Source organism: Fringilla coelebs (assembly GCF_963513975.1).
Source record: "Fringilla coelebs genome assembly, chromosome: 4".
Classification (NCBI taxonomy): Eukaryota; Metazoa; Chordata; class Aves; order Passeriformes; family Fringillidae; genus Fringilla; species Fringilla coelebs.
This window is the reverse complement of record NC_140032.1, coordinates 18,412,429-18,440,174: the sequence shown is the minus strand read 5'-3', so window position 1 is coordinate 18,440,174 and position 27,746 is coordinate 18,412,429. Positions and strand designations below refer to the sequence as shown.

General features: G+C 51.7%; 2 protein-coding genes across 4 annotated transcripts in view; one reads left to right on the top strand and one right to left on the bottom strand.

Moving 5' to 3' along the window:
• Positions 1-24,154, top strand: part of CCDC149 (coiled-coil domain containing 149) — a 121,063-nt gene extending 96,909 nt beyond the window's left edge. For 2 of the 3 annotated variants that reach the window (XM_084204810.1, XM_084204808.1), the window contains 2 exons: positions 20,148-20,732; positions 21,344-24,154. In XM_084204810.1, the coding sequence (XP_084060936.1) occupies positions 20,148-20,731 (584 nt within the window). In that variant the 3' untranslated portion in view covers position 20,732; positions 21,344-24,154. The remainder of the gene's footprint in view (positions 1-20,147; positions 20,733-21,343) is intronic. The other variant, XM_084204809.1, reaches the window with a different exon arrangement.
• A 754-nt stretch (positions 24,155-24,908) lies between these two features.
• Positions 24,909-26,626, bottom strand: SOD3 (superoxide dismutase 3). Its single transcript, XM_084204520.1, has 2 exons — positions 26,278-26,626; positions 24,909-25,807 (listed from the first exon to the last, which is right to left on the bottom strand). Exon 2 carries the CDS (start codon positions 25,789-25,791, stop codon positions 25,066-25,068), a length of 726 nt encoding a protein of 241 aa, XP_084060646.1. The 5' UTR covers positions 25,792-25,807; positions 26,278-26,626; the 3' UTR covers positions 24,909-25,065.
• Positions 26,627-27,746: the final 1,120 nt, after the last annotated feature.

Sequence of the window (27,746 nt, the reverse complement as noted above, 5' to 3'; positions counted from 1 at the left end):
CCCTAACCCTAACCCTAGGCAGGAAAAGCAGGCCTGGCCTAGGGCTGCTCCCAAGGAAAAAGGCGTGGAGGCAGGCATCTTGTGGCAGTTTTGCGCTCCCCTTGGGATGCCTTTCGCAGCTGCAGTGTGCCTGGAGCTGGGGGCTTTGTGGTTTCCGAGATGCTAACCCTAGGCGTAACTCTAACCCAAACCCTAACCCTAGGCAGGAAAAGCAGGCCTGGCCTAGGGCTGCTCCCAAGGAAAAAGGCGTGGAGGCAGGCATCTTGTGGCAGTTTTGCGCTCCCCTTGGGATGCCTTTCGCAGCTGCAGTGTGCCTGGAGCTGGGGGCTTTGTGGTTTCCGAGATGCTAACCCTAGGCGTAACCCTAACCCTAACCCTAACCCTAACCCTAACCCTAGGCAGGAAAAGCAGGCCTGGCCTAGGGCTGCTCCCAAGGAAAAAGCCGTGGAGGCAGGCATCTTGTGGCAGTTTTGCGCTCCCCTTGGGATGCCTTTTGCAGCTGCAGTGTGCCTGGAGCTGGGGGCTTTGTGGTTTCCGAGATGCTAACCCTAGGCGTAACCCTAACCCTAACCCTAACCCTAACCCTAGGCAGGAAAAGCAGGCCTGGCCTAGGGCTGCTCCCAAGGAAAAAGCCGTGGAGGCAGGCATCTTGTGGCAGTTTTGCGCTCCCTTTGGGATGCCTTTCGCAGCTGCAGTGTGCCTGGAGCTGGGGGCTTTGTGGTTTCCGAGATGCTAATCCTAGGCGTAACCCTAACCCTAACCCTAACCCTAACCCTAGGCAGGAAAAGCAGGCCTGGCCTAGGGCTGCTCCCAAGGAAAAAGCCGTGGAGGCAGGCATCTTGTGGCAGTTTTGCGCTCCCCTTGGGATGCCTTTCGCAGCTGCAGTGTGCCTGGAGCTGGGGGCTTTGTGGTTTCCGAGATGCTAACCCTAGGCGTAACCCTAACCCTAACCCTAATCCTAACCCTAACCCTAGGCAGGAAAAGCAGGCCTGGCCTAGGGCTGCTCCCAAGGAAAAAGCCGTGGAGGCAGGCATCTTGTGGCAGTTTTGCGCTCCCCTTGGGATGCCTTTCGCAGCCGCAGTGTGCCTGGAGCTGGGGGCTTTGTGGTTTCCGAGATGCTAACCCTAGGCGTAACCCTAACCCTAACCCTAACCCTAGGCAGGAAAAGCAGGCCTGGCCTAGGGCTGCTCCCAAGGAAAAAGCCATGGAGGCAGGCATCTTGTGGCAGTTTTGCGCTCCCCTTGGGATGCCTTTCGCAGCTGCAGTGTGCCTGGAGCTGGGGGCTTTGTGGTTTCCGAGATGCTAACCCTAGGCGTAACCCTAACCCTAACCCTAACCCTAGGCAGGAAAAGCAGGCCTGGCCTAGGGCTGCTCCCAAGGAAAAAGCCGTGGAGGCAGGCATCTTGTGGCAGTTTTGCGCTCCCCTTGGGATGCCTTTCGCAGCTGCAGTGTGCCTGGAGCTGGGGGCTTTGTGGTTTCCGAGTTGCTAACCCTAGGCGTAACCCTAACCCTAACCCTAACCCTAGGCAGGAAAAGCAGGCCTGGCCTAGGGCTGCTCCCAAGGAAAAAGCCGTGGAGGCAGGCATCTTGTGGCAGTTTTGCGCTCCCCTTGGGATGCCTTTCGCAGCTGCAGTGTGCCTGGAGCTGGGGGCTTTGTGGTTTCCGAGATGCTAACCCTAGGCGTAACCCTAACTCTAACCCTAACCCTAACCCTAGGCAGGAAAAGCAGGCCTGGCCTAGGGCTGCTCCCAAGGAAAAAGCCGTGGAGGCAGGCATCTTGTGGCAGTTTTGCGCTCCCCTTGGGATGCCTTTCGCAGCTGCAGTGTGCCTGGAGCTGGGGGCTTTGTGGTTTCCGAGATGCTAACCCTAGGCGTAACCCTAACCCTAACCCTAGGCAGGAAAAGCAGGCCTGGCCTAGGGCTGTTCCCAAGGAAAAAGCCGTGAAGGCAGGCATCTTGTGGCAGTTTTGCGCTCCCCTTGGGATGCCTTTTGCAGCTGCAGTGTGCCTGGAGCTGGGGGCTTTGTGGTTTCCGAGTTGCTAACCCTAGGCGTAACCCTAACCCTAACCCTAGGCAGGAAAAGCAGGCCTGGCCTAGGGCTGCTCCCAAGGAAAAAGCCGTGGAGGCAGGCATCTTGTGGCAGTTTTGCGCTCCCCTTGGGATGCCTTTCGCAGCTGCAGTGTGCCTGGAGCTGGGGGCTTTGTGGTTTCCGAGATGCTAACCCTAGGCGTAACCCTAACCCTAACCCTAACCCTAACCCTAGGCAGGAAAAGCAGGCCTGGCCTAGGGCTGCTCCCAAGGAAAAAGGCGTGGAGGCAGGCATCTTGTGGCAGTTTTGCGCTCCCCTTGGGATGCCTTTTGCAGCTGCAGTGTGCCTGGAGCTGGGGGCTTTGTGGTTTCCGAGATGCTAACCCTAGGCGTAACCCTAACCCTAACCCTAACCCTAGGCAGGAAAAGCAGGCCTGGCCTAGAGCTGCTTCCAAGGAAAAAGCCGTGGAGGCAGGCATCTTGTGGCAGTTTTGCGCTCCCCTTGGGATGCCTTTCGCAGCTGCAGTGTGCCTGGAGCTGGGGGCTTTGTGGTTTCCGAGATGCTAACCCTAGGCGTAACCCTAACCCTAACCCTAACCCTAACCCTAGGCAGGAAAAGCAGGCCTGGCCTAGGGCTGCTCCCAAGGAAAAAGCCGTGGAGGCAGGCATCTTGTGGCAGTTTTGCGCTCCCCTTGGGATGCCTTTTGCAGCTGCAGTGTGCCTGGAGCTGGGGGCTTTGTGGTTTCCGAGATGCTAACCCTAGGCGTAACCCTAACTCTAACCCTAACCCTAACCCTAGGCAGGAAAAGCAGGCCTGGCCTAGGGCTGCTCCCAAGGAAAAAGCCGTGGAGGCAGGCATCTTGTGGCAGTTTTGCGCTCCCCTTGGGATGCCTTTCGCAGCTGCAGTGTGCCTGGAGCTGGGGGCTTTGTGGTTTCCGAGATGCTAACCCTAGGCGTAACCCTAACCCTAACCCTAGGCAGGAAAAGCAGGCCTGGCCGAGGGCTGCTCCCAAGGAAAAAGCCGTGGAGGCAGGCATCTTGTGGCAGTTTTGCGCTCCCCTTGGGATGCCTTTCGCAGCTGCAGTGTGCCTGGAGCTGGGGGCTTTGTGGTTTCCGAGATGCTAACCCTAGGTCTAACCCTAACCCTAACCCTAACCCTAACCCTAACCCTAGGCAGGAAAAGCAGGCCTGGCCTAGGGCTGCTCCCAAGGAAAAAGCCGTGGAGGCAGGCATCTTGTGGCAGTTTTGCGCTCCCCTTGGGATGCCTTTCGCAGCTGCAGTGTGCCTGGAGCTGGGGGCTTTGTGGTTTCCGAGATGCTAACCCTAGGCGTAACCCTAACCCTAACCCTAACCCTAACCCTAACCCTAGGCAGGAAAAGCAGGCCTGGCCTAGGGCTGCTCCCAAGGAAAAAGGCGTGGAGGCAGGCATCTTGTGGCAGTTTTGCGCTCCCCTTGGGATGCCTTTCGCAGCTGCAGTGTGCCTGGAGCTGGGGGCTTTGTGGTTTCCGAGATGCTAACCCTAGGCGTAACCCTAACCCTAACCCTAACCCTAGGCAGGAAAAGCAGGCCTGGCCTAGGGCTGCTCCCAAGGAAAAAGCCGTGGAGGCAGGCATCTTGTGGCAGTTTTGCGCTCCCCTTGGGATGCCTTTCGCAGCTGCAGTGTGCCTGGAGCTGGGGGCTTTGTGGTTTCCGAGATGCTAACCCTAGGCGTAACCCTAACCCTAACCCTAACCCTAACCCTAGGCAGGAAAAGCAGGCCTGGCCTAGGGCTGCTCCCAAGGAAAAAGCCGTGGAGGCAGGCATCTTGTGGCAGTTTTGCGCTCCCCTTGGGATGCCTTTCGCAGCTGCAGTGTGCCTGGAGCTGGGGGCTTTGTGGTTTCCGAGATGCTAACCCTAGGCGTAACCCTAGCCCTAACCCTAACCCTAACCCTAGGCAGGAAAAGCAGGCCTGGCCTAGGGCTGCTCCCAAGGAAAAAGCCGTGGAGGCAGGCATCTTGTGGCAGTTTTGCGCTCCCCTTGGGATGCTTTTCGCAGCTGCAGTGTGCCTGGAGCTGGGGGCTTTGTGGTTTCCGAGATGCTAACCCTAGGCGTAACCCTAACCCTAACCCTAACCCTAACCCTAACCCTAGGCAGGAAAAGCAGGCCTGGCCTAGGGCTGCTCCCAAGGAAAAAGCCATGGAGGCAGACATCTTGTGGCAGTTTTGCGCTCCCCTTGGGATGCCTTTCGCAGCTGCAGTGTGCCTGGAGCTGGGGGCTTTGTGGTTTCCGAGATGCTAACCCTAGGCGTAACCCTAACCCTAACCCTAACCCTAGGCAGGAAAAGCAGGCCTGGCCTAGGGCTGCTCCCAAGGAAAAAGCCGTGGAGGCAGGCATCTTGTGGCAGTTTTGCGCTCCCCTTGGGATGCCTTTCGCAGCTGCAGTGTGCCTGGAGCTGGGGGCTTTGTGGTTTCCGAGATGCTAACCCTAGGCGTAACCCTAACCCTAACCCTAACCCTAACCCTAGGCAGGAAAAGCAGGCCTGGCCTAGGGCTGCTCCCAAGGAAAAAGCCGTGAAGGCAGGCATCTTGTGGCAGTTTTGCGCTCCCCTTGGGATGCCTTTCGCAGCTGCAGTGTGCCTGGAGCTGGGGGCTTTGTGGTTTCCGAGATGCTAACCCTAGGCGTAACCCTAACCCTAACCCTAACCCTAACCCTAGGCAGGAAAAGCAGGCCTGGCCTAGGGCTGCTCCCAAGGAAAAAGGCGTGGAGGCAGGCATCTTGTGGCAGTTTTGCGCTCCCCTTGGGATGCCTTTCGCAGCTGCAGTGTGCCTGGAGCTGGGGGCTTTGTGGTTTCCGAGATGCTAACCCTAGGCGTAACCCTAACCCTAACCCTAACCCTAACCCTAACCCTAGGCAGGAAAAGCAGGCCTGGCCTAGGGCTGCTCCCAAGGAAAAAGCGGTGGAGGCAGGCATCTTGTGGCAGTTTTGCGCTCCCCTTGGGATGCCTTTCGCAGCTGCAGTGTGCCTGGAGCTGGGGGCTTTGTGGTTTCCGAGATGCTAACCCTAGGCGTAACCCTAACCCTAACCCTAACCCTAACCCTAACCCTAGGCAGGAAAAGCAGGCCTGGCCTAGGGCTGCTCCCAAGGAAAAAGCCGTGGAGGCAGGCATCTTGTGGCAGTTTTGCGCTCCCCTTGGGATGCCTTTCGCAGCTGCAGTGTGCCTGGAGCTGGGGGCTTTGTGGTTTCCGAGATGCTAACCCTAGGCGTAACCCTAGCCCTAACCCTAACCCTAACCCTAGGCAGGAAAAGCAGGCCTGGCCTAGGGCTGCTCCCAAGGAAAAAGCCGTGGAGGCAGGCATCTTGTGGCAGTTTTGCGCTCCCCTTGGGATGCCTTTCGCAGCTGCAGTGTGCCTGGAGCTGGGGGCTTTGTGGTTTCCGAGATGCTAACCCTAGGCGTAACCCTAACCCTAGCCCTAACCCTAGGCAGGAAAAGCAAGCCTGGCCTAGGGCTGCTCCCAAGGAAAAAGGCGTGGAGGCAGGCATCTTGTGGCAGTTTTGCGCTCCCCTTGGGATGCCTTTCGCAGCTGCAGTGTGCCTGGAGCTGGGGGCTTTGTGGTTTCCGAGATGCTAACCCTCGGCGTAACCCTAACCCTAACCCTAACCCTAGGCAGGAAAAGCAGGCCTGGCCTAGGGCTGCTCCCAAGGAAAAAGCCGTGGAGGCAGGCATCTTGTGGCAGTTTTGCGCTCCCCTTGGGATGCCTTTCGCAGCTGCAGTGTGCCTGGAGCTGGGGGCTTTGTGGTTTCCGAGATGCTAACCCTAGGCGTAACCCTAACCCTAACCCTAACCCTAACCCTAACCCTAACCCTAACCCTAGGCAGGAAAAGCAGGCCTGGCCTAGGGCTGCTCCCAAGGAAAAAGCCGTGGAGGCAGACATCTTGTGGCAGTTTTGCGCTCCCCTTGGGATGCCTTTCGCAGCTGCAGTGTGCCTGGAGCTGGGGGCTTTGTGGTTTCCGAGATGCTAACCCTAGGCGTAACCCTAACCCTAACCCTAACCCTAACCCTAACCCTAGGCAGGAAAAGCACGCCTGGCCTAGGGCTGCTCCTAAGGAAAAAGCCGTGGAGGCAGGCATCTTGTGGCAGTTTTGCGCTCCCCTTGGGATGCCTTTCGCAGCTGCAGTGTGCCTGGAGCTGGGGGCTTTGTGGTTTCCGAGATGCTAACCCTAGGCGTAACCCTAACCCTAACCCTAACCCTAACCCTAGGCAGGAAAAGCAGGCCTGGCCTAGGGCTGCTCCCAAGGAAAAAGCCGTGGAGGCAGGCATCTTGTGGCAGTTTTGCGCTCCCCTTGGGATGCCTTTCGCAGCTGCAGTGTGACTGGAGCTGGGGGCTTTGTGGTTTCCGAGATGCTAACCCTAGGCGTAACCCTAACCCTAACCCTAACCCTAACCCTAACCCTAACCCTAGGCAGGAAAAGCAGGCCTGGCCTAGGGCTGCTCCCAAGGAAAAAGCCGTGGAGGCAGACATCTTGTGGCAGTTTTGCGCTCCCCTTGGGATGCCTTTCGCAGCTGCAGTGTGCCTGGAGCTGGGGGCTTTGTGGTTTCCACGATGCTAACCCTAGGCGTAACCCTAACCCTAACCCTAACCCTAACCCTAACCCTAGGCAGGAAAAGCAGGCCTGGCCTAGGGCTGCTCCCAAGGAAAAAGCCGTGGAGGCAGGCATCTTGTGGCAGTTTTGCGCTCCCCTTGGGATGCCTTTCGCAGCTGCAGTGTGCCTGGAGCTGGGGGCTTTGTGGTTTCCGAGATGCTAACCCTAGGCGTAACCCTAACCCTAACCCTAACCCTAACCCTAACCCTAACCCTAGGCAGGAAAAGCAGGCCTGGCCTAGGGCTGCTCCCAAGGAAAAAGCCGTGGAGGCAGGCATCTTGTGGCAGTTTTGCGCTCCCCTTGGGATGCCTTTCGCAGCTGCAGTGTGCCTGGAGCTGGGGGCTTTGTGGTTTCCGAGATGCTAACCCTAGGCGTAACCCTAACCCTAACCCTAACCCTAACCCTAACCCTAACCCTAGGCAGGAAAAGCAGGCCTGGCCAAGGGCTGCTCTCAAGGAAAAAGCCGTGGAGGCAGGCATCTTGTGGCAGTTTTGCGCTCCCCTTGGGATGCCTTTCGCAGCTGCAGTGTGCCTGGAGCTGGGGGCTTTGTGGTTTCCGAGATGCTAACCCTAGGCGTAACCCTAACTCTAACCCTAACCCTAACCCTAGGCAGGAAAAGCAGGCCTGGCCTAGGGCTGCTCCCAAGGAAAAAGCCGTGGAGGCAGGCATCTTGTGGCAGTTTTGCGCTCCCCTTGGGATGCCTTTTGCAGCTGCAGTGTGCCTGGAGCTGGGGGCTTTGTGGTTTCCGAGTTGCTAACCCTAGGCGTAACCCTAACCCTAACCCTAGGCAGGAAAAGCAGGCCTGGCCTAGGGCTGCTCCCAAGGAAAAAGCCGTGGAGGCAGGCATCTTGTGGCAGTTTTGCGCTCCCCTTGGGATGCCTTTCGCAGCTGCAGTGTGCCTGGAGCTGGGGGCTTTGTGGTTTCCGAGATGCTAACCCTAGGCGTAACCCTAACCCTAACCCTAACCCTAACCCTAACCCTAGGCAGGAAAAGCACGCCTGGCCTAGGGCTGCTCCTAAGGAAAAAGCCGTGGAGGCAGGCATCTTGTGGCAGTTTTGCGCTCCCCTTGGGATGCCTTTCGCAGCTGCAGTGTGCCTGGAGCTGGGGGCTTTGTGGTTTCCGAGATGCTAACCCTAGGCGTAACCCTAACCCTAACCCTAACCCTAACCCTAGGCAGGAAAAGCAGGCCTGGCCTAGAGCTGCTCCCAAGGAAAAAGCCGTGGAGGCAGGCATCTTGTGGCAGTTTTGCGCTCCCCTTGGGATGCCTTTCGCAGCTGCAGTGTGCCTGGAGCTGGGGGCTTTGTGGTTTCCGAGATGCTAACCCTAGGCGTAACCCTAACCCTAACCCAAACCCTAACCCTAGGCAGGAAAAGCAGGCCTGGCCTAGGGCTGCTCCCAAGGAAAAAGCCGTGGAGGCAGGCATCTTGTGGCAGTTTTGCGCTCCCCTTGGGATGCCTTTCGCAGCTGCAGTGTGCCTGGAGCTGGGGGCTTTGTGGTTTCCGAGATGCTAACCCTAGGCGTAACCCTAACTCTAACCCTAACCCTAACCCTAGGCAGGAAAAGCAGGCCTGGCCTAGGGCTGCTCCCAAGGAAAAAGGCGTGGAGGCAGGCATCTTGTGGCAGTTTTGCGCTCCCCTTGGGATGCCTTTCGCAGCTGCAGTGTGCCTGGAGCTGGGGGCTTTGTGGTTTCCGAGATGCTAACCGTAGGCGTAACCCTAACCCTAACCCTAACCCTAACCCTAACCCTAGGCAGGAAAAGCAGGCCTGGCCTAGGGCTGCTCCCAAGGAAAAAGCCGTGGAGGCAGGCATCTTGTGGCAGTTTTGCGCTCCCCTTGGGATGCCTTTCGCAGCTGCAGTGTGCCTGGAGCTGGGGGCTTTGTGGTTTCCGAGATGCTAACCCTAGGCGTAACCCTAACCCTAACCCTAACCCTAGGCAGGAAAAGCAGGACTGGCCGAGGGCTGCTCCCAAGGAAAAAGCCGTGGAGGCAGGCATCTTGTGGCAGTTTTGCGCTCCCCTTGGGATGCCTTTCGCAGCTGCAGTGTGCCTGGAGCTGGGGGCTTTGTGGTTTCCGAGATGCTAACCCTAGGTCTAACCCTAACCCTAACCCTAACCCTAACCCTAGGCAGGAAAAGCAGGCCTGGCCTAGGGCTGCTCCCAAGGAAAAAGCCGTGGAGGCAGGCATCTTGTGGCAGTTTTGCGCTCCCCTTGGGATGCCTTTCGCAGCTGCAGTGTGCCTGGAGCTGGGGGCTTTGTGGTTTCCGAGATGCTAACCCTAGGTGTAACCCTAACCCTAACCCTAACCCAAACCTAACCCTAGGCAGGAAAAGCAGGCCTGGCCTAGGGCTGCTCTCAAGGAAAAAGCCATGGAGGCAGACATCTTGTGGCAGTTTTGCGCTCCCCTTGGGATGCCTTTCGCAGCTGCAGTGTGCCTGGAGCTGGGGGCTTTGTGGTTTCCGAGATGCTAACCCTAGGCGTAACCCTAACCCTAACCCTAACCCTAACCCTAGGCAGGAAAAGCAGGCCTGGCCTAGAGCTGCTCCCAAGGAAAAAGCCGTGGAGGCAGGCATCTTGTGGCAGTTTTGCGCTCCCCTTGGGATGCCTTTCGCAGCTGCAGTGTGCCTGGAGCTGGGGGCTTTGTGGTTTCCGAGATGCTAACCCTAGGCGTAACCCTAACCCTAACCCTAACCCTAACCCTAGGCAGGAAAAGCAGGCCTGGCCTAGGGCTGCTCCCAAGGAAAAAGCCGTGGAGGCAGGCATCTTGTGGCAGTTTTGCGCTCCCCTTGGGATGCCTTTCGCAGCTGCAGTGTGCCTGGAGCTGGGGGCTTTGTGGTTTCCGAGATGCTAACCCTAGGCGTAACCCTAACTCTAACCCTAACCCTAACCCTAGGCAGGAAAAGCAGGCCTGGCCTAGGGCTGCTCCCAAGGAAAAAGCCGTGGAGGCAGGCATCTTGTGGCAGTTTTGCGCTCCCCTTGGGATGCCTTTTGCAGCTGCAGTGTGCCTGGAGCTGGGGGCTTTGTGGTTTCCGAGATGCTAACCCTAGGCGTAACCCTAACCCTAACCCTAACCCTAACCCTAACCCTAGGCAGGAAAAGCAGGCCTGGCCTAGGGCTGCTGCCAAGGAAAAAGCCGTGGAGGCAGGCATCTTGTGGCAGTTTTGCGCTCCCCTTGGGATGCCTTTCGCAGCTGCAGTGTGCCTGGAGCTGGGGGCTTTGTGGTTTCCGAGATGCTAACCCTAGGCGTAACCCTAGCCCTAACCCTAACCCTAACCCTAGGCAGGAAAAGCAGGCCTGGCCTAGGGCTGCTCCCAAGGAAAAAGGCGTGGAGGCAGGCATCTTGTGGCAGTTTTGCGCTCCCCTTGGGATGCCTTTCGCAGCTGCAGTGTGCCTGGAGCTGGGGGCTTTGTGGTTTCCGAGATGCTAACCCTAGGCGTAACCCTAACCCTAGCCCTAACCCTAGGCAGGAAAAGCAGGCCTGGCCTAGGGCTGCTCCCAAGGAAAAAGCCGTGGAGGCAGGCATCTTGTGGCAGTTTTGCGCTCCCCTTGGGATGCCTTTCGCAGCTGCAGTGTGCCTGGAGCTGGGGGCTTTGTGGTTTCCGAGATGCTAACCCTAGGCGTAACCCTAACCCTAACCCTAACCCTAACCCTAACCCTAACCCTAGGCAGGAAAAGCAGGCCTGGCCTAGGGCTGCTCCCAAGGAAAAAGCCGTGGAGGCAGACATCTTGTGGCAGTTTTGCGCTCCCCTTGGGATGCCTTTCGCAGCTGCAGTGTGCCTGGAGCTGGGGGCTTTGTGGTTTCCGAGATGCTAACCCTAGGCGTAACCCTAACCCTAACCCTAACCCTAACCCTAACCCTAGGCAGGAAAAGCACGCCTGGCCTAGGGCTGCTCCTAAGGAAAAAGCCGTGGAGGCAGGCATCTTGTGGCAGTTTTGCGCTCCCCTTGGGATGCCTTTCGCAGCTGCAGTGTGCCTGGAGCTGGGGGCTTTGTGGTTTCCGAGATGCTAACCGTAGGCGTAACCCTAACCCTAACCCTAGGCAGGAAAAGCAGGCCTGGCCTAGGGCTGCTCCCAAGGAAAAAGCCGTGGAGGCAGGCATCTTGTGGCAGTTTTGCGCTCCCCTTGGGATGCCTTTTGCAGCTGCAGTGTGCCTGGAGCTGGGGGCTTTGTGGTTTCCGAGATGCTAACCCTAGGCGTAACCCTAACCCTAACCCTAACCCTAGGCAGGAAAAGCAGGCCTGGCCTAGGGCTGCTCCCAAGGAAAAAGGCGTGGAGGCAGGCATCTTGTGGCAGTTTTGCGCTCCCCTTGGGATGCCTTTCGCAGCTGCAGTGTGCCTGGAGCTGGGGGCTTTGTGGTTTCCGAGATGCTAACCCTAGGCGTAACCCTAACCCTAACCCTAACCCTAGGCAGGAAAAGCAGGCCTGGCCTAGGGCTGCTCCCAAGGAAAAAGCCGTGGAGGCAGGCATCTTGTGGCAGTTTTGCGCTCCCCTTGGGATGCCTTTCGCAGCTGCAGTGTGCCTGGAGCTGGGGGCTTTGTGGTTTCCGAGATGCTAACCCTAGGCGTAACCCTAACCCTAACCCTAACCCTAGGCGGTAAAAGCAGGCCTGGCCTAGGGCTGCTCCCAAGGAAAAAGGCGTGGAGGCAGGCATCTTGTGGCAGTTTTGCGCTCCCCTTGGGATGCCTTTCGCAGCTGCAGTGTGCCTGGACCTGGGGGCTTTGTGGTTTCCGAGATGCTAACCCTAGGCGTAACCCTAACCCTAACCCTAACCCTAGGCAGGAAAAGCAGGCCTGGCCTAGGGCTGCTCCCAAGGAAAAAGGCGTGGAGGCAGGCATCTTGTGGCAGTTTTGCGCTCCCCTTGGGATGCCTTTCGCAGCTGCAGTGTGCCTGGAGCTGGGGGCTTTGTGGTTTCCAAGATGCTAACCCTAGGCGTAACCCTAACCCTAACCCTAACCCTAGGCAGGAAAAGCAGGCCTGGCCTAGGGCTGCTCCCAAGGAAAAAGCCGTGGAGGCAGGCATCTTGTGGCAGTTTTGCGCTCCCCTTGGGATGCCTTTTGCAGCTGCAGTGTGCCTGGAGCTGGGGGCTTTGTGGTTTCCGAGATGCTAACCCTAGGCGTAACCCTAACCCTAACCCTAACCCTAACCCTAACCCTAGGCAGGAAAAGCAGGCCTGGCCTAGGGCTGCTCCCAAGGAAAAAGGCGTGGAGGCAGACATCTTGTGGCAGTTTTGCGCTCCCCTTGGGATGCCTTTCGCAGCTGCAGTGTGCCTGGAGCTGGGGGCTTTGTGGTTTCCGAGATGCTAACCCTAGGCGTAACCCTAACCCTAACCCTAGGCAGGAAAAGCAGGCCTGGCCTAGGGCTGCTCCCAAGGAAAACGCCGTGGAGGCAGGCATCTTGTGGCAGTTTTGCGCTCCCCTTGGGATGCCTTTCGCAGCTGCAGTGTGCCTGGAGCTGGGGGCTTTGTAGTTTCCGAGATGCTAACCCTAGGCGTAACCCTAACCCTAACCCTAACCCTAACCCTAGGCAGGAAAAGCAGGCCTGGCCTAGGGCTGCTCCCAAGGAAAAAGCCGTGGAGGCAGGCATCTTGTGGCAGTTTTGCGCTCCCCTTGGGATGCCTTTCGCAGCTGCAGTGTGCCTGGAGCTGGGGGCTTTGTGGTTTCCGAGATGCTAACCCTAGGCATAACCCTAACCCTAACCCTAACCCTAACCCTAGGCAGGAAAAGCAGGCCTGGCCTAGGGCTGCTCCCAAGGAAAAAGGCGTGGAGGCAGGCATCTTGTGGCAGTTTTGCGCTCCCCTTGGGATGCCTTTCGCAGCTGCAGTGTGCCTGGAGCTGGGGGCTTTGTGGTTTCCGAGATGCTAACCCTAGGCGTAACCCTAACCCTAACCCTAACCCTAGGCAGGAAAAGCAGGCCTGGCCTAGGGCTGCTCCCAAGGAAAAAGGCGTGGAGGCAGGCATCTTGTGGCAGTTTTGCGCTCCCCTTGGGATGCCTTTCGCAGCTGCAGTGTGCCTGGAGCTGGGGGCTTTGTGGTTTCCGAGATGCTAACCCTAGGCGTAACCCTAACCCTAACCCTAACCCTAGGCAGGAAAAGCAGGCCTGGCCTAGGGCTGCTCCCAAGGAAAAAGGCGTGGAGGCAGGCATCTTGTGGCAGTTTTGCGCTCCCCTTGGGATGCCTTTCGCAGCTGCAGTGTGCCTGGAGCTGGGGGCTTTGTGGTTTCCGAGATGCTAACCCTAGGCGTAACCCTAACCCTAACCCTAACCCTAGGCAGGAAAAGCAGGCCTGGCCTAGGGCTGCTCCCAAGGAAAAAGGCGTGGAGGCAGGCATCTTGTGGCAGTTTTGCGCTCCCCTTGGGATGCCTTTCGCAGCTGCAGTGTGCCTGGAGCTGGGGGCTTTGTGGTTTCCGAGATGCTAACCCTAGGCGTAACCCTAACCCTAACCCTAACCCTAGGCAGGAAAAGCAGGCCTGGCCTAGGGCTGCTCCCAAGGAAAAAGGCGTGGAGGCAGGCATCTTGTGGCAGTTTTGCGCTCCCCTTGGGATGCCTTTCGCAGCTGCAGTGTGCCTGGAGCTGGGGGCTTTATGGTTTCCGAGATGCTAACCCTAGGCGTAACCCTAACCCTAACCCTAACCCTAGGCAGGAAAAGCAGGCCTGGCCTAGGGCTGCTCCCAAGGAAAAAGCCGTGGAGGCAGGCATCTTGTGGCAGTTTTGCGCTCCCCTTGGGATGCCTTTCGCAGCTGCAGTGTGCCTGGAGCTGGGGGCTTTGTGGTTTCCGAGATGCTAACCCTAGGCGTAACCCTAACCCTAACCCTAACCCTAACCCTAACCCTAGGCAGGAAAAGCAGGCCTGGCCTAGGGCTGCTCCCAAGGAAAAAGGCGTGGAGGCAGGCATCTTGTGGCAGTTTTGCGCTCCCCTTGGGATGCCTTTCGCAGCTGCAGTGTGCCTGGAGCTGGGGGCTTTGTGGTTTCCGAGATGCTAACCCTAGGCGTAACCCTAACCCTAACCCTAACCCTAGGCAGGAAAAGCAGGCCTGGCCTAGGGCTGCTCCCAAGGAAAAAGGCGTGGAGGCAGGCATCTTGTGGCAGTTTTGCGCTCCCCTTGGGATGCCTTTCGCAGCTGCAGTGTGCCTGGAGCTGGGGGCTTTGTGGTTTCCGAGATGCTAACCCTAGGCGTAACCCTAACCCTAACCCTAACCCTAGGCAGGAAAAGCAGGCCTGGCCTAGGGCTGCTCCCAAGGAAAAAGCCGTGGAGGCAGGCATCTTGTGGCAGTTTTGCGCTCCCCTTGGGATGCCTTTTGCAGCTGCAGTGTGCCTGGAGCTGGGGGCTTTGTGGTTTCCGAGATGCTAACCCTAGGCGTAACCCTAACCCTAACCCTAACCCTAACCCTAACCCTAACCCTAGGCAGGAAAAGCAGGCCTGGCCTAGGGCTGCTCCCAAGGAAAAAGGCGTGGAGGCAGACATCTTGTGGCAGTTTTGCGCTCCCCTTGGGATGCCTTTCGCAGCTGCAGTGTGCCTGGAGCTGGGGGCTTTGTGGTTTCCGAGATGCTAACCCTAGGCGTAACCCTAACCCTAACCCTAACCCTAACCCTAGGCAGGAAAAGCAGGCCTGGCCTAGGGCTGCTCCCAAGGAAAAAGCCGTGGAGGCAGGCATCTTGTGGCAGTTTTGCGCTCCCTTTGGGATGCCTTTCGCAGCTGCAGTGTGCCTGGAGCTGGGGGCTTTGTGGTTTCCGAGATGCTAACCCTAGGCATAACCCTAACCCTAACCCTAACCCTAACCCTAGGCAGGAAAAGCAGGCCTGGCCTAGGGCTGCTCCCAAGGAAAAAGCCGTGAAAGCAGGCATCTTGTGGCAGTTTTGCGCTCCCCTTGGGATGCCTTTCGCAGCTGCAGTGTGCCTGGAGCTGGGGGCTTTGTGGTTTCCGAGATGCTAACCCTAGGCGTAACCCTAACCCTAACCCTAACCCTAGGCAGGAAAAGCAGGCCTGGCCTAGGGCTGCTCCCAAGGAAAAAGCCGTGGAGGCAGGCATCTTGTGGCAGTTTTGCGCTCCCCTTGGGATGCCTTTCGCAGCTGCAGTGTGCCTGGAGCTGGGGGCTTTGTGGTTTCCGAGATGCTAACCCTAGGCGTAACCCTAACCCTAACCCTAACCCTAGGCAGGAAAAGCAGGCCTGGCCTAGGGCTGCTCACAAGGAAAAAGGCGTGGAGGCAGGCATCTTGTGGCAGTTTTGCGCTCCCCTTGGGATGCCTTTCGCAGCTGCAGTGTGCCTGGAGCTGGGGGCTTTGTGGTTTCCGAGATGCTAACCCTAGGCGTAACCCTAACCCTAACCCTAACCCTAGGCAGGAAAAGCAGGCCTGGCCTAGGGCTGCTCCCAAGGAAAAAGGCGTGGAGGCAGGCATCTTGTGGCAGTTTTGCGCTCCCCTTGGGATGCCTTTCGCAGCTGCAGTGTGCCTGGAGCTGGGGGCTTTGTGGTTTCCGAGATGCTAACCCTAGGCGTAACCCTAACCCTAACCCTAACCCTAAACCTAACCCTAGGCAGGAAAAGCAGGCCTGGCCTAGGGCTGCTCCCAAGGAAAAAGCCGTGGAGGCAGGCATCTTGTGGCAGTTTTGCGCTCCCCTTGGGATGCCTTTTGCAGCTGCAGTGTGCCTGGAGCTGGGGGCTTTGTGGTTTCCGAGATGCTAACCCTAGGCGTAACCCTAACCCTAACCCTAACCCTAGGCAGGAAAAGCAGGCCTGGCCTAGGGCTGCTCCCAAGGAAAAAGCCGTGGAGGCAGGCATCTTGTGGCAGTTTTGCGCTCCCCTTGGGATGCCTTTCGCAGCTGCAGTGTGCCTGGAGCTGGGGGCTTTGTGGTTTCCGAGATGCTAACCCTAGGTGTAACCCTAACCCTAACCCTAACCCTAGGCAGGAAAAGCAGGCCTGGCCTAGGGCTGCTCCCAAGGAAAAAGGCGTGGAGGCAGGCATCTTGTGGCAGTTTTGCACTCCCCTTGGGATGCCTTTCGCAGCTGCAGTGTGCCTGGAGCTGGGGGCTTTGTGGTTTCCGAGATGCTAACCCTAGGCGTAACCCTAACCCTAACCCTAACCCTAGGCAGGAAAAGCAGGCCTGGCCTAGGGCTGCTCCCAAGGAAAAAGCCGTGGAGGCAGGCATCTTGTGGCAGTTTTGCGCTCCCTTTGGGATGCCTTTCGCAGCTGCAGTGTGCCTGGAGCTGGGGGCTTTGTGGTTTCCGAGATGCTAACCCTAGGCGTAACCCTAACCCTAACCCTAACCCTAACCCTAGGCAGGAAAAGCAGGCCTGGCCTAGGGCTGCTCCCAAGGAAAAAGGCGTGGAGGCAGGCATCTTGTGGCAGTTTTGCGCTCCCCTTGGGATGCCTTTCGCAGCTGCAGTGTGCCTGGAGCTGGGGGCTTTGTGGTTTCCGAGATGCTAACCCTAGGCGTAACCCTAACCCTAACCCTAACCCTAGGCAGGAAAAGCAGGCCTGGCCTAGGGCTGCTCCCAAGGAAAAAGGCGTGGAGGCAGGCATCTTGTGGCAGTTTTGCGCTCCCCTTGGGATGCCTTTCGCAGCTGCAGTGTGCCTGGAGCTGGGGGCTTTGTGGTTTCCGAGATGCTAACCCTAGGCGTAACCCTAACCCTAACCCTAACCCTAACCCTAACCCTAACCCTAACCCTAGGCAGGAAAAGCAGGCCTGGCCTAGGGCTGCTCCCAAGGAAAAAGCCGTGGAGGCAGGCATCTTGTGGCAGTTTTGCGCTCCCCTTGGGATGCCTTTCGCAGCTGCAGTGTGCCTGGAGCTGGGGGCTTTGTGGTTTCCGAGATGCTAACCCTAGGCGTAACCCTAACCCTAACCCTAACCCTAGGCAGGAAAAGCAGGCCTGGCCTAGGGCTGCTCCCAAGGAAAAAGCCATGGAAGCAGACATCTTGTGGCAGTTTTGCGCTCCCCTTGGGATGCCTTTCGCAGCTGCAGTGTGCCTGGAGCTGGGGGCTTTGTGGTTTCCGAGATGCTAACCCTAGGCGTAACCCTAACCCTAACCCTAACCCTAGGCAGGAAAAGCAGGCCTGGCCTAGGGCTGCTCCCAAGGAAAAAGCCGTGGAGGCAGGCATCTTGTGGCAGTTTTGCGCTCCCCTTGGGATGCCTTTCGCAGCTGCAGTGTGCCTGGAGCTGGGGGCTTTGTGGTTTCCGAGATGCTAACCCTAGGCGTAACCCTAACCCTAACCCTAACCCTAACCCTAACCCTAGGCAGGAAAAGCAGGCCTGGCCTAGGGCTGCTCCCAAGGAAAAAGGCGTGGAGGCAGGCATCTTGTGGCAGTTTTGCGCTCCCCTTGGGATGCCTTTCGCAGCTGCAGTGTGCCTGGAGCTGGGGGCTTTGTGGTTTCCGAGATGCTAACCCTAGGCGTAACCCTAACCCTAACCCTAACCCTAACCCTAACCCTAGGCAGGAAAAGCAGGCCTGGCCTAGGGCTGCTCCCAAGGAAAAAGCCGTGGAGGCAGACATCTTGTGGAGTTTTGCGCTCCCCTTGGGATGCCTTTCGCAGCTGCAGTGTGCCTGGAGCTGGGGGCTTTGTGGTTTCCGAGATGCTAACCCTAGGCGTAACCCTAACCCTAACCCTAACCCTAACCCTAGGCAGGAAAAGCAGGCCTGGCCTAGGGCTGCTCCCAAGGAAAAAGCCGTGGAGGCAGGCATCTTGTGGCAGTTTTGCGCTCCCCTTGGGATGCCTTTCGCAGCTGCAGTGTGCCTGGAGCTGGGGGCTTTGTGGTTTCCGAGATGCTAACCCTAGGCGTGACCCTAACCCTAACCCTAACCCTAGGCAGGAAAAGCAGGCCTGGCCTAGGGCTGCTCCCAAGGAAAAAGGCGTGGAGGCAGACATCTTGTGGCAGTTTTGCGCTCCCCTTGGGATGCCTTTCGCAGCTGCAGTGTGCCTGGAGAGGGGAGGGGACGGGAGGGGAGGGGAGGTGAGGTAAACATCCTTGGTAGGAAAGGACAGACCAGGATTAGGCCTGTGGCAGTCATAGCGAGAATCAGCTTTCAGTAGGTCATCTCCTTTTCTCCTCTCTGTCCTATGACCATAATGATAACCAAGGTTAATCATAGAAATTCTGTTATCAAACTGGAGCAGGTTAAGAAATTACTGTTCTGCCTTCACTAACAGGTTCGGTTTCCCCTTTTCTATGTCCAATATATCTGATAACCTGAAGTGAGAACTGAGATGAAAGTTACATCTGTGGGCCCACTTTTTGGTGGCATTAATGAGCACATATCTACGACCAGCTGTGCAGTTTCTAGCAGTAGGTGACACAACACCTGCTGCTCCAGATGCTTTTTCTGAAGGATGTTTGGGGCTGCTATTTCCCCTTTAAAGCCTGAAAAGGAAGCACTGTGTTTTTGGCTGTGGGGCACATCCCTGTGCTTGGAGTCACACAGCTCCTCTGCAGTCAGTGTCTGTATGGGAATGGTACCCGGGTACCACTCTGCCCAGAGAATGACTGCTCTTGAGGTTTAGTAACTTGGTGCATATTGCAATTTTTCATCTATACCATGTACCTCCAAAATCTGGGGGACCTTGACAACTGGGAAGAAAGAGGAGTGTGTTCATCCACCATCATTCATCAAACAAGTATGCTCTTGGTTAAAGTGTTACTGAAATAAAAACAAAACCACTCTTATTTTCCTATTAATTGAATGATCAGTTGAGTGAAAACCACAATAGCAATTAAATTCTTACTTATTGTTATATATTAGATCTCATGTCACATTGGTCAGCTATGGCCTTTTAAAGAGTAGCAGAGATATTTGGTGCCTGTTTGACTCAAGAAATCTTCTTAGCTTTTGAACAAACACTTATTCTTCATCAGAACATTTTATAATGCATCAAGTGTTGCCCTAGCTAGATCTGTAGATAATCAGAGGGCTTTTGCAGGCTTTTTTTATCCAGTCTATCTCCTTACCCTGGTCTCATCAAAGCCTCCTCTAATCTGCACTTGTTATCATTGTTTCAGTTAAGCTGGATGGTGGATGTCTGTAGGATCTACTGTGCAGTTCCTGGGTGAACATGCATAATGACAGAGTACAGTCCTGTGAATTAAAGCCTGTCTTGTGCCACGAAATCTCCCTTTATCCAATGCACAGGATGGATAGTGTCATGGGATGGATTGTACCTGAGCATCCCAGCTGCTCGGGGTTTTTCCCCTCCATTGTTGAATGCCTTGTCCCTCCTGTACTGCCTGGGTGCTATTTCAGGCATTCCCTGAAGAAAACAGTGCTGTTCTTCTATGAACTTTTCTCTGGTGATTTAGTGCTTTGACACAATACTCTAAGAGAGAGGAAACTGAGGCATGCAAAGAGGAAGGTAGAGTCCCTGCTAATTTCGAGTGCTAGTTGGAGGTACATACATTTTGCCTCATTTGGAGCACTTTGATGTACAGCACAAGCACAGCAGTACTGCACATCAAGCTCCTAGTTTTCCAGCTGACTTCTCAGATAATGAGGCTTAGATCCAGTGGGTGATCACCTTTTGAAAGTTAATTTATCCGTGCCTTTTCCACAGACTTAAATTCCAGCTCTTCAGAGTTCATTCCTAGCTTTGTTGATGGCAGTAGAGTGTCTGCTTCCCTCATGCCAACCCTGGTCTCAGTCATGCAGTAGCTCCCAAGTTGTGAGGCAGGTATAATAGAGACAGTAGGCTGGTCCTCTGCAGCCAGGCAGTCCCGTTCTTGTGTGAAGCAGGATTCCTGTAAGAGAAATGGAGTAAATTCTTAAATACTAAAATGAAATGTGTCTGCACAACAAGAGTAATTTTAAGCTCTCAAGGCAGAGTTATTTTTGGCATTTCCTAATTTTTCTTACTTTACTTTGCAAGCTTATTTTTAGTGAGCCTTCCTGTCCTTTAATGGATGCATTAAAGGACACTTTCACAAGGGTGTTTGTTTGCACATTGATTTTTTCTCTATTTTGACTCTTTTTTTCAGTGTTTGCATTTTAGTATAATGTTATACTTAAAATTCTTGTGCTGCTGCTTCATTTTATGCTCTTACCCTAATCAAAATAATCTTTTAAGTTTGGAGAAATGTTGGGAGGACCAATAACAAAACTTCATTATTGGATGAAAACCTGTGAAAAACTCCAAATAAATGGAGTTTGTGTTAACCCCTGAAACTGGTAGTGATGGGGGGATTAATGGTAAGCTGTGCCAGAAATTTCCATAGCTAAGTGCCTTGCTTGGAGTTGATATTCCTCTAGAAACATTTTCCTGACCTTGCTGTTCTACAGTATGGTACTGTCTGACTTTTAGAATTGTTGGTATTAGGGTTCCAAAACAGGGCCAGGAACAGCAAGAAACGTAGTGTTGATTGTTTATTGTCTAAGAAATAGGCCTGGGAGGGAAAGGGAAGCACTCTTAAAAATTCCTTACTGAGATAAACATCTCTCTCATCCAGCGCTGGTAGTAATATTTTTCAGATCAGATATATAACAAATGCCTCCAAATGACTTGAGTATCCTGCTGTTCCATTTCTCTTTCAGCAGAACAGAAGGGAGAACGTGATGAAACTTACGCTGTTGCAAGTGAATCTCTGGCTCCAGAGGGAACAAACTTAAATAACAGAATCCAAAATAAACATTTTTACCCTTCATTACCCCAGCTACCTTCTGAGGAAGAAGACATAAACAAGCTTGGAAGTCAGATAATTAAACTGACAGTTGCAGAACTGGAAGGGAAAAGAGGAGGCGCTCCTGTGGGGGAGCAGAACGTGGGAGTTGAAGCAGAGCTTAATGATTCATCAGAGGCAGAGTTCCCACTTTCCAGCCCTGATCCATCTGACCCCACAGATCCCTCAAACTCTGAGAATGAACGAACAGGTGAAACTGAGGCCCCAAAAGACAATGACAAAACCTTAGAGAGAGATTGTGAAATTCCAAATGAAAGAGAGGATCAAAATAGCAGCACTATAGACGTGGTACATACTGAGGATGCTGGAAGGCATGGAGGGCTCAGTGTTCAAACTGCAGACGCAAATAACAGCTTTGAGGAGCTTTCTGAATCTGAAAACAAGAAACCATCTGATGCTGCTGAAAACCGTGAATATTTGGATAACAGTTTGGCTTGAGGTATGAAATCCAGGCCCTCAAGCATCTCACTGTAATCCTTGTGCAGTGTCTGTGCTGTTGCAGATATAATCAGTAAAATATTGTGCTGTAGGGTTGATTATTTTATACTGAACTGTTAATAATTCTTTAAAAAGATGTTTTTCTGTTAGTTCTGGCTGTAGTGTACCAAAACTGTAAATTACCTAAGGGAAAGAATTAATGATGAGGTTTAGTCAGTTGGTTTTTTATAATGATTTGAAGTTTCTATATAGATTGATGTAATTTACATTAGTGTAGGAAAGAGGCCAGTGATAATGATTTATCTTGTTATCACTAGGCTCCTGAAACATGTAGGGTCTTAGTGCTGGACTTTATTTTAATGTTGAGAAATGTCTATCAAAGGATGAAAAATTTGGAGTGATAAATTGAGAAGCATCTTAAGGCTGTGAGCTTTTGCTTCTTTCTCAGACTGTGTTCTGCTTCTGACTGTCAGTACATCCCTAGCATAAGATCACTATTCCCTTACAGGGAGTTTCTGAAAACCATCCCTGCATGTATATAGTTCTCTCATTACAAACCTTTATACCTTTGTATTTTGGCAACTGTACAAAATTTTTCCTTTCCTCCCCCAGCTCATCTAATGAAAATGAAGCAAGTTATTTCACCAGATACTGAGAGCCCAATTTAATGAAGCTCTGAAGGAAACATCATCAGAGAAGCCAGAAGTCTTACTGTGGGAAACAGCAATGCTGTTCTAAAGCAGAGAAAACAGCAAGAGGAGAACCAGTGATGTCCTGTTCAGCTTACTTGGCTGTCAGTTTCTGGAATTGCATTCCTCTACTTACAGGAGCTGGAACAGGCCCTTGGGCTTAGTTAATGGGTGATAGGTTTCAGCCTACTCCATCTGTGCTCTCCTTTCTAAAGGAATTTTGTGTCTTTTTCATTTTCTTATTACTTGGAATTAAGGATAGCTTTTCCTTTCCTCCTCATTTCACCAGTCTGGGGTATGACAGAAGGATTATTTGCATTGTTGCCACTTTTTTAAACTTCTTCTCTTGAAGAGGTTTAGTCATAGAAAAACATTCCTATAATAACGGGGGAAAAGGGAGCTGCTGTGTCATTCCCTAGCTTGGTCCTGATGCTGGAGCTGTGCCACTCTGCTTCTAGGAAGGCAGCAACGAGGGAATACTGAACGTTGAAGTTAGCAGCTGTTGGGGAAGGGGAGGCAGGTCTTTCCTCTCCTGTTTGTAGCATAAGGAATAGTCTCTGCAGCTGTGGAACTTCTGAGGGCCAGCAGCCGTCAAGGCAATTTTTCTGCTGGCTTGGGACCTAATTGTCTGTAAATGTTCATTTCTCACTCCTAGAACTTGAAACCAATCAGAGAGAATTAAAGCAAATTTAATAAAATACTACTAATAAAAAGGGAAATCCCTCCCAGACTGAGTACTTATTTGACAAATAACTGCCAGCTGCAAGTTTTTACAGCCCACTTGTCAGCTACTGCATGAAGAGAGTTTATATCAGCAGTACTGACAAACTCTTCTGTATGTGTAAGATGAGGTAGCAGGTGCTGCCATAATCATGGTGTCAGAGCCATGAATGGTTTGTATTCAGCAGGAGAAAGGCTGTATGTAAATTATTACATATAAATATAAGGGGTGATAGTCAGAAGGTGAAAAATGTGGCTTGTCTCTGTTCTCATGTGTTTTCCCTAGCAGGTGCATTTGTGTAACCCTTTCAGTGTCTGTCTGCAGGATACAAAGCCATACTTACAGTGCTCTTCAAATATGTGTACTTTGTCTTTAAGGGTAATGGGACATTGCAGCATTCCACTGATGTTAAGCAGCAGACCTTAGGAACAAAAGTTATATAAATAGTTAAGCGTATTAGGGACATGAAGCAGTAAAATGTTTTTATTTTGTTATCTTGCTCACCAGTAAAATTCCTCATTACCTGAAAAAAACCCAAGAGTTTACGTGTTTGAAAGAGTGTTAAGATGTTCCCAGTAATTGTAACTGACTGCATTACTGACTCATTTTCGTGACAGTCAGAAGAAAAATAGCTGTAGAAACTAAAATCTCCAGGAGAATGTGCACAATTTTTTCTAATGCCTGAATGTCACATGAAGTAGCATTTTGTTTGAGATGTATTTTTCCATCCCTCACAGACTGATCCTGCACAGAGAGAAATATCAATGCAGTCAGAACTGAGGCAAGCAAATAAGAAGGTCAAGATTTCATGTGTTGAACTCAGAAACATTGAGGGTCTTTTACTATTTACCTGCCCTGTGTCTTTCCTGACCCAGAGATGTGAGAATGAGCATTTTGCTCACAGTCCCTTAACAGCCAGTTAATGCTGTTAGTTAATGAAGAGCTTGGTGTAAGGTTGAAGCAGTGCTGATCAACAGCTTTTTAGTGTTTCATGTGCTGATTATTTTCTGTGAGAGCATATGATGTACAACCCAACAATTAGGGAGTCTTGGTAAATGTCCTCACACCGTTCTCCCTCTTAGATGTAATTTTAAAATCTTTGCAATCACTGAATTCCAGTAAGATACATAGATCTCTGAAAACCTCATTTCCAGTGTGATGCCACTGCTGCAATACTGGCCCTCTCCTTTCTCTTCTAGCAAATGTGTATTCTAGCTACATTTTTAGCTTTATCCCAGGAACACAAGACCTGAAAGCAAGGAGACTTGTAAGAGTAAGACATTGTTGCTGCACTAGGTGATAAATAATTAAATATTCTTGTCAGTATCTTCCTTGAATATTGCTTTAATTGATATTGTTGTGCTAATATAACTTTCTTTTTTCCCCCCAGTAAATTTAACTAGTGGTTTTTTGTGGACTCAACTTTACCTTAGATTTGGAGGGGGTGGCTTTGGTTTTTGTTTTTTAAGACCCGTGTTCCCTTTTTCTACTACTTTAGAAGTGCAGAAATCACAACCAGACATGTAAGCCTTTTTGGTGTTGGGCTTTGGGTCAGCAAACTGGGAAGGGAATTTTGTGGCAGGAGTATGGAAAAGCTGCATTTCACAAACTGATTTTAAGGAGGCTGTCATACCTAAAGGTGAAGTCATGCATTATGTGTGAGAAGGATTTCATTGGAAAGTATGATAATGTGGTTATTGGAAAAATAATGTTCATTGAATTTGTAAAATAAGTGTGTGAAAATGACAGATAAAGAAGCATCTTTTAGAATGCTGCTTCTTTTCTAAGTGAGACTATTTTTAAGCATATGGGAATTTGTATAATAAAGAGAGTGGAATTTCTTTAATCCCTATGAGCTCAGGAATGTATTTCAGAATCTTAACTGAGATTAAGTTGAAAATCTGCTGCATTTCTAAAAGATAGCATTTTGTTTACCAGCTTCTGTTTTGTAGTTTGCTTTCTAAATTATGCAGTTTAATTTATTTGCAAACTAGTCTTTTGTTGCTTCCTGGATTAACAGCACAATGTGGTTAAACTATATTAATAAATTTTGTCATCTTTAATAAAAACATTTACTGATACACTTGTTCTACCTGCTCGTTTCCTTTTCTCTTCTTAATATTAGATGAATGATAGCCATGGAGTGATGTTTTAATATTCTGAGTTGTGTTACATTTAAAAAGTAAAGCCTTATTAAGTGAAAGTTAATTATCTTACTTAAATCTTTTCACTGTCACTTCTCCCTGCCCAAACTGACTTTGTTCCTTCAGTTTTGTAAGAAGTAAAACACTCAGTATTTTTTTACTTTGAAAATAATATTTCTCCCTGATCTGCTAACTTTATCATCATAAAGCAGCTTTATAACTTCTGTATATAACTTTGTTGCTAACAGGCACAGACTGGAGACTTACAGAAGCAGAATAACATAATGAATCTCAAGTTCAACACAGAAATTTCTGTACTTTCCCTTATTTCTAGGGGAAGTCCACTACAAAGGTCTTGCAACACAACACCCAACACTGTTAACAGCATGGAAACCTTTTTGCTTTCAAGTTGGCACCTAACTACAGAAGAGTGTCTAATGAGAAGCAAATTCTTACTTTTTTCCTCTAGTGTATAACAATCCCTTAAAAGACCCTTGCAGTGCACAAATTCTTTAGCCCACAGACCCTGCAGTCTTGCTTAGACACATTCAACTTCCAAACTGCATAAAAGGGAATCTTTTCTCCTTCAAAAAACCACTCACAATGTTGAGCTGATGCTGGTTTTATTGATGGGCTTACATAAAGGAAGCTCTACAAAAGTGATATACATTTCATAAAGGAGCAAGCAAGTAGGAATCCTTTAGCCATATATCTTGGTGGGCAACAGCACAGCCTGCGTTCCTTGGTGCTGCCCAGGCTGTAGCACATTTTGGACTTCACCTAAGCCTGGTTGTATGTTCTTCTGTTGAGCCCTCTCTTCTTCTTGTCCATAACCTCAGGCAGCTTCTCTTCCCACAAGTTCTTGTTGCTTATCCCAATTACACAGCAAGCCAGACGTTTCCCAGCATTTCCATTTTCCAAACTGGCCTTATTATTGCCCTTGCCCATGTCATCTTCCTGCTCATGGATCACAACAGATCTGCCCATGATGGAATATGGACCAAAGACTGTGGCAAAGAGGTTTGTTTTGTATTTTCTGATTTTGCCTTCTTTAGGAAGAAAGTTGCCAAAATCTCCTGGGTGACGAGGGTGATTCACTCTGAAAGGGTTATAGTGTCCACCTGTAGAATCACAGCCATTGCTGAGGTCCCCAAGCTCGTGGATGTGTATAGCTCTGCTGGATTGATTGTTATCCAATGGAAACCCATCCAAGTAAAATAAGGCTTCCAGTCTCCCATATGAGTAACTCTGCCTGAATAAGACTTGTCCAGTCACTTGTGGCTTGTCAGCATCTATTTTGGAGCTGGGCTTCATTTCACAAGTGGCGTAAATCATCCCATCAGTGTCATTACCACGTGTTACCGGGTAGAGCAAATTCTGCCAGAGGTCGTTCACTTGTTTCTGTATTTCATGCAATGACTCCTGGCGTGGGTCAGTTTCCTTGTCTGTCAGGACACCAGAGGCAGCCAGGGCGAGCCCAGTGACCAGAGAAAGAATCAGAAACATCTTGGCAATTTCGAGCCTGCAAAAGATACAGGAAGGTACAAAGAATTCAGGGCGTTTTGCAGCAGTATGGCTGGAGAGAAAGCTCCCCACCAGCTGTGTGTGCCTGAGTGAAACAGCTGGAACACGGTCCCAGGGGACTGCTGCTTGCTAAACCTGTCTAATGTGATGAACTGAAACTCAATCAGAATGCATACGTGTATTTAAACACATACAACTGGCACCCATCACTAAAAGAAACTCTAGTGATAACATACTTGAAATTAGATCTTCATCTCAAAAACTACCTCTGTTTCCCTGCAGGAAGCAAGCAAGCCAAAATGTTTTAAAATCTATTTTAGAGTTTGTATTTTTGTATTGTAGAAAAGTAGGCTTTTCTACTTCAACAAATTCCAGCAAGGCAGTTTGCCAGGAGTTTTTCTTGGTCCATCTACTTAACCATTAGTTAGGCATTACAAACAACAAGCAAAAATCCAACAAGTTGATTACCTTGTAGAACCCCTCAGTAGTAGCTCTTCACCTCTGCTCCCCTAAACCAAGATGTGACCGGACACAAGGCCAGAGCCGCTTGAAGGTGATGCTTATAGAAACTGCGTGTTTGTGTAGAAATTAGGTAACGCTGGCTCAGGGCAGGCGGGAGAGCTGTGGGAGGGGAGGGAGGCGGGGACGGAGGGAAGAAGGAAGGGAGGGGAGAAAGTTCTAGGCGTTTTTGCTTTGGGCAGGGTGAATGTTTTATCCTTTCCTGGTGAGTTTGTTAGTCTGACTCTCCGTCCGCACAGGCATAAAAAAAAAAAAAAGAAAAAAGGGGGGGAAAAAAAGCCACAAAACTTGAAATTACTCTGCCTTTTGGTGACTTCATGCACTCATCTAAAACAAGTGAATTTGAGCAGGCAGGGAGGGGAGAGGGAGAAGTTTATTAAGGCACAACTGGGCAGTTTGCTCACTTGTGTGCCGGTTGTCTAGAGGTAGTTTGCATTTTTATTTTTTCATTAATCAAAATCAAAACTGGTGCTTGGGCAGCATAACCTGTTCTATATGGATGTATATAAAAGTTTTTGTAGATTTAGAAACAGTTTGAAGTGTAATTGTTGAGGTACATGTCAATGATGCCTCTGAAGTGTTGGGGTTAGTTAGCATCTGCTCTTCTATATCTGCTCCGCTGAAGCCCTGCTTTTTTTTGCAAGTAGCAGTGATTTCTTTCCTAAGAGAGAAGTAAGTGGTACTGAGGCAACATCAGACTGAGGTGCAGAGACATTGCTCAGAAGCTGGCTGGAGCATGGAGAGTTCACGTGTGTTTCATCATCCCACGAACTAAGAAATGCTCTCCTCTCAGGGGCATTGCCCTGCCCACAGCACTTCCCAGTGATGTAGCTGAAATGTGGATTTGGCTGTCACAAGATCAATTTAATAGGGTGAGACTTCTGTGGAGAGAAAAGAGTAGCTCTTACTACGCCGAAACAATTCTCAGTGCAAGAAAATTGCAAAGAAAATCCCTTTTCCCAGTTCACATCTTCTGCCAGCTGGGTAAGGAATGGGACTGTCAGCTTCTGCAATGGCAAAATCGGGTGTGTTCATCTTACCAGTATCATATACTACATCAGATCCAAGATACTCAGTTATGTGAGAAAGACAATTTTTTTTCTTTATGTATGAGGGAGAGTAGAGCTAAAGGAATGTCAACTACTCGGATCATTAGCCAGGGAAATACAGAATTAACTAACCTCATTTTTGAATATTGGGATATTGAATGTGTTACTTTAGCTCTGGGCTTCAGTTCCTGATCTGTGTAACAGGACTACTGGTATTTCTCCAGGGTACTGAGAAGTTTTTCAGATCACTGTGCTCCTGGGCACCGTGCAGTGTTCAGAGGGAGCTGAACCCCCAGAGAAACCGAGTGCCGGGATTATCCATCACCCCAAGCCTATCTCCGCCTCTGTGCAGCTCTTCCCACCTTCATT

Excerpts from the sequence above, each read along its gene's own strand:
- SOD3 (XM_084204520.1), bottom strand. The coding sequence starts at position 25,791 with ATGTTTCTGATTCTTTCTCTGGTCACTGGGCTCGCCCTGGCTGCCTCT.